The sequence below is a fragment of the Orcinus orca genome, chromosome 20 (genome assembly GCF_937001465.1).
Source record: "Orcinus orca chromosome 20, mOrcOrc1.1, whole genome shotgun sequence".
NCBI classification, from domain to species: domain Eukaryota; kingdom Metazoa; phylum Chordata; class Mammalia; order Artiodactyla; family Delphinidae; genus Orcinus; species Orcinus orca.
In genome coordinates, this window is record NC_064578.1 from 28,578,051 (window position 1) to 28,590,358 (window position 12,308).

The following is a 12,308-nucleotide window of genomic DNA, read 5'->3' on the forward strand; positions in this document are numbered from 1 at the left end:
GCGTATGCACAGAGATGTGTGGTATTCATTGCCAGTGGCTCAGCCAGGCCAATGCCAGCTTCCCTGTGTCACCACTCATCCCACCATCACCCCTGGTGTGGCACAGCACAGGCTGGCACCTGCTGCGTCTCTGAGAAGGGTGACCAGGAGACACTGGGCAAGAGAAGCTGGTGCAGGGGGGCTCTCTGTGGCCCAGAGTGGGCAGGCGGGAAGGGGCCTGTGGGCCATGGAAGCCCACACCCCTCCTCATAGTATGGGTTCCGGCTCTCAGGACCAGCTGGCTGACTAGAGATAGCTTTCTGGAAGTAGAACCCCTCACCCCTGGACACCAGCAGGCAGCCCCACTGACAGGCCCCTGGATCGCAGGTGCTGCTTCCCAAGCACACTCATGGCCAGTCCCCAGTAGTCCATGTCCCCGTGGCAGGGGGCCCTGGGCTGCATGTCACAGTGAGGGACCCCTGTGTACTGTCAGTTCACGGGGGCAGCTGCTCCCATCACCACCCTGGGCACCCTGCTCCCCAGCGTTGGCCCAGGGCAGCCCACTTCTGGGAGGCACCCTGTGCTGAGCTCCCCACCCCACCAAATGCTGGAGATGCCCCCATCTCCGTGTGCCGCTTCCTCTCCCTGCCCACCCCTTTCTCCAGATGCTCATGGGTAGGGTTTCTGTGGGGTTCTCTAGTGTTGCAGGGCTTTCCAAAAGTATCTCACCTCTTTCTAGAGCAGCTTCAGGACATCTGCATGTCACCGTTAAGATGTCATTTAACCAGAAAGGTAACACTGGCTCTGATGAAAAGAAATGTTAACGCTGATTTTAAATCATTGATATGGTGAGAAGAATCCTGCAGGTGTCCCTGAGAGGCTCTCTGGAGCCTCCTGATCCAAAACCCAGAAGAATGGCATCTTGTATGACAGTCTGTAGGTCCATCCACATCTTACAGAGTGAAGTAAGTCAGAAAGAGAAAAACAAATATCGTATATTAACGCATATGTGTGGAACCTAGAAAAATGGTACAGATGAACCGGTTTGCAAGGCAGAAATAGAGACACAGACACAAAAATAGAGGCAAACGTATGGACACCCAGGGGGGAAAACTGGGTGGTGGTGGTTGTGGGATGAACTGGGAGATTGGGATTGACATGTATACACTAATATGTATAAAATAGATAACTAATGAGAGCTTGCTGTATAAAAAATAAATAAAACAACAAAAAATGGCATCTTGCCTGTGGTTCACATTCAGAAATGCAGGGTCTCAGCATGTCCTTAAATGTCTCACCCCTTCCCACGCCCCCACCCCTAGGCATCCCGAGGGCAGGCAGATTGGCCTCCTCTTCTCTTTCTGGTCCCCGGGGAGCTGGGGCGGCAGCACGGCCCGCCCCTCAGGTCCTCCCTGTGCTAGTGCTCTGTTGGCTCACACGACAGCTCTATGAAGAGAATGATGATACTGTCACCCCATTTTTCAGGGTAGGATGCTGAGCCCAGAGACGTTAAGGCCCTGCTCAAGCCAGGACCCCAGTTCTGGGTGGTGCCTTGAGCCTGTGGCCGGAGCCCCTAGAAAGCCACATGGAGCAGGACTGGAGCCCCGAGGCAGGGGTGACCAAAGGGTGCTGTCGGGAAAGGAGTGAGTCTTGGCGGGGGGTGGCATGGGAACTGGACGTTACAGCACGGGCAGCCCCAGCCCATAGAGAATGGCGGCCGGGGAGGGGTGGGCATACTGGGTACTTTGTAAGTGCCAGACCCAAGCCACCCAGGCCCGTGCGTCTGAGGAAGGGCAGTGGTCACGTTCTCTGTCACGTGCAGGGAGCGCCCCTCCCTTGCTCTCTGCCGCTGGGGGCAGTGCGAGAAGGCGGGGCCCACTTCCCTAGCCCCGGGCTGGCAGATGGCTCCCTAACTGACCCTCAGTGGAAACGGTGCCCCGCAGGGGCATGTTAGACATTTGTGAGGTGTCTGTGGCAGTGGCAGTAATTGGGGCACTACAGGCACTTAGTGGCTGGGGGCCAGGCATGCTGGTGTGTGACAGCGGCACACAGTGACGAATGTCCTGCACCCACTCAGCCCAACCGTGCAGGGCCCTGCCGGGCACGGTGTCAGTGAACAGCCTCCCTCAGCTCCTTGCAGGACTGTCTCCAGAAGCCCACCAGATGGCCTCTAGTGTCCAATACGTGGCCAGTGCCCACAGGGCATCTTAGTGCCCCCCGACACAGGAAACATAGTGCAGCACATGGGCGCGGACGTGTGCCCAGGGCATGGACGTGTGCCCAGGCATGACAGGAAGAGGGGAGGGGAGTCCGATGCCAGAGGAACTGTGTTGGCCGCAGTAACGGGTTGGGTCTGCCTGGAGGAGGTAAGCCTGGTATTGGCCTCGGCACACCAGGCAGTGTATTGTCAGGACTCTTCGGGGTGCACGTGCAAAAATAAACCAAGTCTTTAACTAGGTTAAGAACAAGTCAGAGGATTGATTGAGGTAGCTGGAAAGCCAGAGGTATGTGTGGCCGCAGGCACAGCTGGACCCAGGTGTTTTGACATGTTATGGGGACCCGGCGTGCCTCCCTCTCTCAGCTCTGCCTCAGTGATGGCTCCACACTCAGGTGGGCCCTTCCTTTGAGGGTCTCTCTCTCCTAATAGTTTATACAGGTGTCCTGGAGCTGGTAGGGTTAGTCTCATTTGACAAATTTGGATTCTTTGTCCACCCCAGACTGTTCACTAAGGCCAGCAGGATGGACCGGCCAGGGCCAGACCCTGTGTCCACGCTGGAGCCGTGGGACAGAGGAAGTCCCACCCAAACTGCTCAGACTGAGTCGGGGGAAAGAGTGCTTTCCTTCAGGCAAGCAGAGGTTCTGGTGCCCCAAAAGGAGGGAATGGAAGCCACATAGGTAGAGGGGGCAGCCATCCAGCAGAAAAGGATGGAGCAGATCAGAGGGGATGGGCCGTTCCCTGCCACCTTGAAGCTGGTCACTGCCCCGGCATCCTCCACTGAGTAACACTGCACAGGTCAGACATAGCGGGTCTGCCCCGGTACATGTGTCTGCTTTGTCACGCCTCATGCTGCCGGGACAGCTGGGCGTGCTCTGACCAGCAAGAGGTGGCAGCGCCATGGGGGCTGTAGCAGAGGGCAAGGTGCTGGAAAATGCCTCCCCCCACCCCGCCACCGGCCCAGGAGGGGACCTGGACAGGAAGGTCAGGCCCAGTGTGAGCCGCATCCCCCAGGGCCCCAAAGGCAGGAAGACAAAGGGGCAAGGCCCCCCTCTGGCTCTATTAATTGCTTGTTAAGCTTGACCCCCACAGGGCTGGCCCAGCCAGACAGCTGCCACTGTCCTCCAGGGTGCATCGGCAAGGCCCCTTCCTCCCGCCATGCCTGACCCTTCCTACCTTCCTCCTTACCCATCTCCCCTACCTTTGATCAGGGGGTGGGGCTGGACACCAATGTCTGAGATGCAAGTCCAGGGCTGTTGGCTGGAGCACAGTAGAGGTTAACCTTGGGTCCAGGCTCTCCCATTTACTAGCTGTGTGACCTTGAGCAAGTTACCTCACCTCTGAGCCTCAGTCTCTCCCCATCTGTTAAACAGGATGGCTACCGGGCAGAGCTGCTGTCATGGTTGAACGAGACACAGTGCTGTTGAAATGGACAAGATGAGAGGAGTTGGGAGATAGAGAGGGTGGAGTGAGAAATCGAGGCTGTGCCTGACAGTAAAATGCCAAGGACCCATTCATCTCACAAATGCTGCTGAGCACCAACAGCTATGTACAGAGCGTTGTGAGGTGGGGGTGCCGTGAAAAGCCAGGAGATTATCCCTGCCCTGAGGAACAGGCACACACAGCACCAGCTGTGACTGGAGTGGTTGGTGTGCGTGGGGGCAGACTCTGCCTGGGGCGTGGAGGAGGGCTTCCCTGAGGCAGTGACACTTGAGATGGGGAAGAGCCAGGGGAAGGATGATCTGGGCGGTGGAGCACCCTGAGGTGAGGTGACCCTGGCTACCTGGGGAACAGAAGGAAAGGCTGTGTGCTTGGAGGCCCAGGAAAGGGGAAAGGGTGGGTGGTTAGGACCGAGAAGTAGGCAGGGGCTTTGGAGGCCAAGGTAAGGAGTTTGGAATTTAGGGATAATGGGAAGCTATTGAAAGAGTTTAAACAGGGAGAGTTATTGTGTCCATTAGGATCAGGTTTGACTGTGAATATCCGAGACCTAGAAAATAGTGATTTAAATGAGGTATAAGTTTAATTTCAATGTAAAAAAAAAAAAGTCGTCAAGGACCTGTTTTTAGATCACCTGTCCACTGTCCCTAGGGTGTAGACCTGTCTTCATGATCCAAGTTGGCTGCTAGAGTTCCAGCCATCACAGGCTTCAGGAAGGAGGAAGTGAGAGAAAAAGGGTGCATCTTCCCTTTACAAAGACTTCTCCAAAGACCTCACTACACTTTGGCTTACCTCCCCATGGGTAGGACGGGTCACATGGTCACATCTTTGCCACAAGCAAAATTAGGAAAAGAAGTCTTTAAGTCGGATATCAGTGTGCCCAGTTAAAAAAATTGTGGGTTCTTTCTCTACGGTCTCCTGCTGGCTGCTATGTGGCAGACAGACTGAAGAGAAGCAAGAGGGAGGCAAAGAACCCTTGGGAGGGGGCTCGGGGCAGCCAGGGAAAGATGGTGGTGGCTCGGACTCAGGGCTGTGCAGGAGGAGATGGGGAGAAGTGGACATTGGGAGGGAGGTGGCAAGATCAAGGATGGCTCCTAGTCTTTGAGTCTGAGCAGTTGGGCCGATGGTTGTGGCGTGCACTGAGCTGGGGACGATGGGAGAGAAACAGAAGGGCAGACAGAGGTGTCGCCAGCACAGGACCTTGCCCCACCCCCGCCTCTGCCACACCTCGGTGAGGAGATGGAGCTGGGAGGACAGCGCCAGGCCAGCCTTCCCCAAACCATGCACTGCATCCCACTGGAGTGGGAGTCCCAAGATTCCAGACCACACACAGAGGAGCACGAAGTGGCTTTGTGGAGGCCCATGGTTTCTACACCACACCCTTGAGTGGCCTGGCTGAGGCACAGTGCGGCTCTAGGTGGGAGGGTGTCTCTCCCCCAGCAGGAAGTCTTGCCCTACCCATCCCTCAGGTCCCGACTCCCTTCTCACAGATCAGGCAGGAACCTGGAAGGAGGGGTCCACAGGAGGAAGTCTGGGAAACTGGCCCGGTTTGTCACAGTCATCCCACAGGTGGGAAAGCAGGCTGAGATTTCCCGAGGTCACGCAGGCACACAGGAGCAGCATCAGCACATAGGCCCTGACTCACAGGCCTGTTTTTAGCCCCAGGTGGAGGCACCAACCCTGCTCACCCACGCCTGCATCCCTGAGTCACCGCCTGCCTAAGGCACCCAACGCCTCAGTCCCAGGGCCAGCTTTGCAGGTGGCTGCCCCCAGGGGAGGCTGCGGTGCTGAAGAAACTCATCTCCTAGACGGACGGGGACCCACGCTCTCCTGGTGGGCAGCCCTCCCTGTCAGCTGAGGGTGACTTTGGGAATCCGAGGGCTGATGTCTTCGGGACAACTAGTCCCTAGGGAGCTAGGTCCGGGCCAACATCATGGGCATGGCCTGCTGGCCTCCAGGCCAGTTGTGGCTTCCTTCCCAGGGCCGGCAGGCAGAAGGGGACACAGTGCCAGCGTTTTCCCATTGACCTTGTGCAGTAGACAGGCTCTGAGACATAAGTAGCTACTTAGCCGGACAGCTTGATTCCGGAAGTCTCCACAGAAGGCTTTGGCCCCACGTACCTTGGTGCAGAATGTTTTGTTGGCTACAAGTCTTCCAGGCGTTGACCTTGTCTCCTTCGTGTCTCTCCCACCGCGAAGGACACCTGCAGATTTCCAGCACCTCCGCTCGCTTCCTGAGCCGCGTGCGGCAGGCTGGGGAGCCTGGGTCTCTGGCTTACTTGGAGGGCGGCAGGGTTGAAAGGGCTCGAGAGTGGAGCAGTGGTCTAGTGACGATTACCGTGCCCTTGAGTAAAGGACCCTCTGTTGCTTCCCCTCTCCCTGACCAGGCCTAGGGCTGAGCCCTTGTCCCGGTGCCCTAGCAGGTGCCCGGCCGGGGCTTCTGTCCCCACCGAGGCCTCAAAGCCGCCGTCCATGTCTCCTCACAGGCCGATGCCAAGATGGTGTGTGATGTGGTGAGTCGAATGGAAGACACGGAGCCCTTCTCTCCAGAGCTGCTCTCTGCCATGGTGCGACTCTGGGGCGACTCAGGGATCCAGGAGTGCTTCAACAGGTCCCGGGAGTATCAGCTCAACGACTCCGCCAAATAGTGAGTGTCCCAGGCAGGCGGGAGGCCGAGAGTGGGGCAGCAGTGCGGGCGTGGAAGGGCTGGGGTCAGTGGGGCAAGGAGGCGCCCTTGCTGAGGTGGGAACCGCTGTGAGGTGTTCTGCCTCGGGCGTCAGGAAGGAAGGAGAAGGGGCTTCTCCTCCTGCCCCCGGGATGAGAAGGAGGCCAGGGAGGTGGGGGGCACAAGCCGACAACAGGGCTCCCAGAGGCCCAGGGGCCATCACCTGCTTGCTCTGGAGGGGGCCTGGCCCTCCAGAAGGAAGATTGTCAGTGTAGCAGTGTTTTTGCCCCTGGAGAACCCTTGACCCCATAAGTACAAATCAAGGGCAACATAGAAAATAACTTACATGGTGCCCTTTTGTCTTCTTTTTGAGAAAATAATACCCTTTCCATTCCTCTATCTTTAAAATTAAAAATAAGGAATATGTAACCCATCAGATAAGTAAAATAAATAATCAAACATACACTTTAATACTGTGTTATAACTAATAAGGGGAAGAAAAGGACAGAGGAGAGAGAGGGGCCCGGTGGGGCAGGCGAGGAGAGGTGGTGAAGCAGCTGAAAGCCAGAGAGGGCTGGAGGGGTAGGAGAGGGGAAGGCAGAGGGAGTGACAGGGGATCACAGGACTGCCTGCTGCAGCCTTGTCACTCCGGGCGTCTGGAAGTTTACATGCCCTTGGCCCCTAGATCGGGGGCTCCAGGCCTCTGGGAATGATCTGTGGTGGTCGGGGACACGCCTTCTGTTTTGAAGACATTGTCCCTGCACTCCAGCTTTCAGGAAACGCACCCACTTTTACAGTCTCATGTCCAGGTTTTCAGTGGGAGCCTCTGGGCTTAAACCCCACTATCTTAGGACACCTGTGCTCCGACACGGATCTGCTCAGCTTCCTCACCAGCGCTTCTCATCTGGGGCCACTTTGCCCCCAGGAGACATTGGCAATGTTTGGAGACATTTTCGATGGTCCTGACTAGGGTGGTGCGACAGATGTCTAGTGGGGTAGAGGCCAGGGATGCTGCTGCCTTCCTACAGACACACTGTACAGTTCTCCATAGCAAAGAATTACCTGACCTAAAATGTCAGTATCGCCAAGATTAAGAAACACTGGTCTCCACGGTGCCGATGTAGCGGAGGCTAACTCCAAGAAAACAGCACTCACTAGTGGATGCTGGGACATTGCCATTGGCTGTGACGAGAGCTAACAAACCAGGGACTTGTCTTCCCATCTCTGCACACCTAGATTGTCCACGGGGCAGGTGCCTGGGTCCCGTGAGTCCCAGGTGGTAGTGACGCAGGCCCCAGCCACTGATGAGCCCCCAGGACACCTTGGTGGACCAGGGGTGCGAGCCCAAAGGTTCAAGTCCACACCTCTCTCTGTACACTCAGGTCACAGACCTCAACCCAGGTCGCCCCCTCAACGCACAGCCATTCAGGCCTGGAGAGAGTCCCCCCCTTCGTCTCCCCCTCTGTGCCCACTGCTCTGCCCAAGTCCAGGCCCTTCCCATCTCCCCACCACCCTCAGGGGCTCCTCAGGGCATCAAATCGTGACCCCCACTTAAATTGTTACCACTTAACTAATTATAATTTGAACCCATGGCAATAAAATTTTAAAACAATACAGAAAGGTATAAAATTGATAGTGAATCCTCTTCCCAGGCCTGTTCCCCTCCTGCTGTTAACTATCTCCATTTACTTGTCCAGAAAAACCTGACCCTCCAACTATAAATAGTATTTAATGACCTCCAGCTGTGAAAGCTGAGGGAGTCAGACCTTCCTTTGCTGTTCCCCACTTCCACCACCAGTTTTTTGCTAGTTTTACAGGATTATTTTTAGTTCTTCTGGTGGTTACCTTTATAACTTGAAATGAACGACTTGAGTCAGTACTTGTCAACTCCCCCCCAGCTAAGCTGAGGAGACCCACCCTCCTCTCTCTGTCGTCTCTGGGACGGGACTCCGAGGCGGGCAAGGGCGGGACCCACAGGCAGTCAGGTTTGGAAGGACCTTAAACACTTTCTGGTCTAGGGTTGCTTTGCTGTTGTAGTTTCAGCTGCTAAATCTCGTCTTTTGACAAGAGATGAGGCCCAAAATGTGAAACAGTTCAACGTAGATTTGTTGTGACAGAAAGGAGAGGCCCAGTAGGGCTGTCGCCTGGCACAGTTCCGGGGGGCACCAGTCACATCCTAGACTGTGTGAGTGTCTCTCCAAGGCCCAGAGCCTCAGTCACCACATGTCCCCTTCCAGCCCTGGGGAGCTGGCCCGTCCTCTCATGTTACTGGTGAGGCTCCAGGGCTCTCGGGGAGACAGGGCACCCGGGTCTCTCTGTGTCATGAGCCGGGGGCGGGTGAACACGGCTGGCCCTCCCCTTTCCCTTCTGAATGATGGCTCTGAGACAGGTCCTGGAAACCCAGAAACCTGAGCACATCCCAGCAGGAGCTGTAAGACGTAGTTCTGTGGTTTGGTAGGATTATTTTTTCCCAGACTGAGGTCCCCACTAAAGGTCAGCACTGGCTGGCAAAGCGTCCTCTCCTTCCCTCCTCTCGGGTCTTCCTGCCCCCCTCCCCATCTGCTCTCCTTAAGCCGCAGAGCCATCATTCCAACGCTCTTCTGGTCAGAGCCTTCCAGAGTGAAATTCCAAGTCCTTACAGTGACCACAGGGGCCTACGTGCTGTGTCCCCCTCACCTCCATCACCCCTCCAGTCTCGCCGCTACCTGCACCTGCCCCGTGTTCAGCCTCCCCACCACCTCCCGTCCAGCGCCTGCAGCCTGGGCTCCTCCTCCACTGAGGTCGTGGCCTCTGTGCCCCCTGGTCCTGCTACTGGGGCATGAGAGGCTCATCCCCTCACCTCCTCAGTCTGCACTCGAATGTCATCCTGCTCGACAAGCCTTCCCCAGCCACCTGATATCAAATCGCCGCCCCCAGCCAGCCTCCCCACTTACTGGTAGCCTGATTCTTTCCTCCTGGCACTTATCACCTCCTGACATGTTGTACAGCTCACTCATCTGTTATTTACCACACACACACACACACACACACACACACACAGGAACACACACACACAGGAACACACACACACAGGAACACAGGCTCCGGGGAACCCAGGACAGTCGGCAGACAGTACACACAGCAGGTGCACGGTCCACTGTGCTCACCCTACCCCCGCCATGGCCTCCTCCCTGCGTGAGGCTCAGCCAGCACCGAGAGACAGAGGGCCAGGTTGTCTGTCTAAAGGAGGTTCCCCAGCTGGGATGGGGGCCAAGACCAGAGGCTCCCAGCCCTGGTCTCCAGCTGGAGACGACAGGAGGAGGCTCGATTTGAAACCAACACAGCTTCTAAGCAGAGGCAGTGGGAGCGTGGGGAGGGGCATGCACAGAGGGTTTGGGAGGATTGGGAAGGGCGGGAAGGGGCCTCCAGGCTGAGATCAGAGACTGCCCAGATGCCCACAGGCCTGGAGAGGAGGCTCTGCAGCAGCCAGAGCTTTCAGGTCTGCTCTGCTGCCTCTGCCTCTCTCCTTCCACAGGGGAGAGGAGGCCTGCAGGCCAGTTTAAGAGCATGGGCTTTGGAGTCAGGCAGACCCGCGCTCGAGTCCCAGCAGTGTCCTCTTTCTAAGAGTGTGGCTTCAAGCTTGCCTTCCCTGAGCCTGGGAACACACCGTCGGCTTTATTTCCTTAGGGAGAACTCTCACAAGGATTTGAGGCAGCCTGGGTTATTGGTTTACCAAGGGACACCCTCCTCGGTGAGGGCGTCTACCCTTCCCAGCCCTGTGGACATCCACAAGCTGGGGAGCCAGCCCCCCAGTGGGTCCCAGGGCAGGTGCCAATAAAGCACAGCCCCTCCACGCGCAGCCTGGGACCCCACGTCATGCCATGACTCAGGCCCTCAGGGCCGCTTCCCGTGGGCTGTGTGTGGGGCTCTCCCCGCACAGGGATGGGTAGCCCGGCTGGCCCTTTGGGTCCTTGAATCTTCCTGCCAGCCTGACTGAGCTCCCCCCTTTCTGGTTTCCTGGATCCCAACCTGGCTTGGGGTTCAAACCTAGCCCATACCGACCCCTAAAGCCCTTCCCAGTGCGTGGCCTGGGCGGGCGAAGTGCAGAGGCCTGGTCTGTCTACAGGGCAAGTGTTGGTGTGGGAGGGGCTCTGAGGCCAAAGACCTGGGTCCCAGCAAGGCCCCACCCCTGCCTGGCTGTGTGACCTCTGAGCCTCCCAGGAGCACCATATGGGACGATACGATGGCCCCCTTGATAAACCCTAAGGAACATGGAAGAGGCAGGCGGAGGTTCAGAGGGCCTCTGGGAAGCACCATAGGGAACTGTTAAGAGGTGGAATCCCAATGCCTGGCTCACAGCTGGGTGAGGCACTCACCTTCATTAGAAAACCTCAGTTTTCTAATCTGTGAAATAGTACATCTAACTTAGGAAATTAAGGATGAAACATGATGATGCATATAAAGACTAGAACCTAACTGTTGCCTATTATTATTTTAAGATGAAGAAACGACAAACACTATTATAAACACGTTAGTCTCATTTAAAGATTCGGCCTTGTCTGAGTGTGCCTGGAGCCGTGTGCGTAGCCGTCGGTCTGAGCCAGAGGCTCTGAGCGCGTGCGGTGGGGACGTGAGCTTCTCTTTCTCAGCTGCCCCCCCCCCCCCCAACACCTGGCCCTGGACGGCGTGGAGCCATCATTCCACAGCCCCAGTCAGGACTGGCTCTCGGGGAGGGCGGTGCCCAGTACCTGGTCTATGGTCCCCTGTGTGTTGCCATCCCCAGCTACCTGGACAGCCTGGATCGGATCGGGGCTGCCGACTACCAGCCCACCGAGCAGGACATCCTCCGAACCAGGGTCAAAACCACTGGCATCGTAGAAACCCACTTCACATTCAAGAACCTCCACTTCAGGTGAGGCCCAGGGAGGCTCCCGAGCCCTGGCGAGGGTGCCAAGAGATGGGCAAAGCCTGCCTCTCGGCCTCGCCTCGTCTGGAGCACCCAGATGTCGCCCTGCCTCGGGGAGCGTTCGAGTTGGGACAGGCAGTTAGATACGAGAAGGGGCCTATCTGTGTACCTCTCCTGCACCAAGTTCGGGGGCTGGGGTGAGCGGGGAGGCTTCCTGGAAGAGGGGTCCTGGAGTGGGGCTCTGAGGAACAGGGAAGATTTAAGCGGACAAGGGAGGGGAGTCCTGTCACTGGGTGATTTCTGAGGAGGAGGAGGAGGAGGAGGGGGGGGGATCAACTAGGTGGCCCCTTGGCCACCTAGGCCAAGAGAGGGGTGGGGAATAAGGTGGGTGAACCCAAGCGACATGTGTGCAACCCCAGGACCCATGTCATCTCAGAGCTGGAGAGGGTTTGGAGATCAGCTGACCCACCCTCTCCGGGTACACTTGGGGAAACCGAGGCCTGGGAGGAGTAAGGCGGTCCCCAAGCACAGAACACAGCTCAAGTCCAGGGGTCTGAGCGCCTCAGAACAGGCCCTGCTGGAGGCTTGTGGCACCACCTGGGGCAGCCTCCAGGCACTGAGGCCTGGGAGCCACCATCCTGCCCCTCCCTGCCTCCATGTGTGGTTTCCAGGTGTCAGGTAGAACAGGAGGAGTGGCCTGTGTAAGGCCGCTTCTTGGCCCCCTGCCCACCCTGGGAGGGCTGGACTCCAGGACCTCTGGCCAGCCCACGGCCCAGCCCCTGCCCGCTCTCACTGAGACAGAGGGCGTTGAAGTTCTGTCTCTATCTCCGCAGGGCCGCACGAGCCTCACTGGGCACACGGACCCCTAGGCCTCCCCTGAACCTGGGGAGCACAGTGATGGGCACGGAGGCCCCACAAGGTGCCTCTTGCCCCCTACTCTCTCCAGTCTCTCCCCCCTCAGCCCTCGGGGGCAGAGGGTGCGGGGCTGGGCTCGGGGCTGCCCGGCCTGCAGAGTCTGAGCATAAGCGCTATGGAGGGGCCGCAGAGACCATCAGCCTGTGCCTAGCATTTCAGATGGGGAAGCAGGATCCAAGGGAGGTGGTGATGGGACGAGTACAAGGCCTGTTT

General features: G+C 57.5%; 1 protein-coding gene across 2 annotated transcripts in view; it reads left to right on the forward strand.

Moving 5' to 3' along the window:
* LOC101284566 (guanine nucleotide-binding protein G(o) subunit alpha) overlaps positions 1–12,308 on the forward strand; it is a 159,472-nt gene that overhangs the window by 135,609 nt on the left and 11,555 nt on the right. For both annotated transcript variants that reach the window (XM_033417566.2, XM_004286367.4), the window contains exons 4-5: positions 6,117–6,277; positions 11,058–11,186. In XM_033417566.2, the coding sequence (XP_033273457.1) occupies positions 6,117–6,277; positions 11,058–11,186 (290 nt within the window). The remainder of the gene's footprint in view (positions 1–6,116; positions 6,278–11,057; positions 11,187–12,308) is intronic.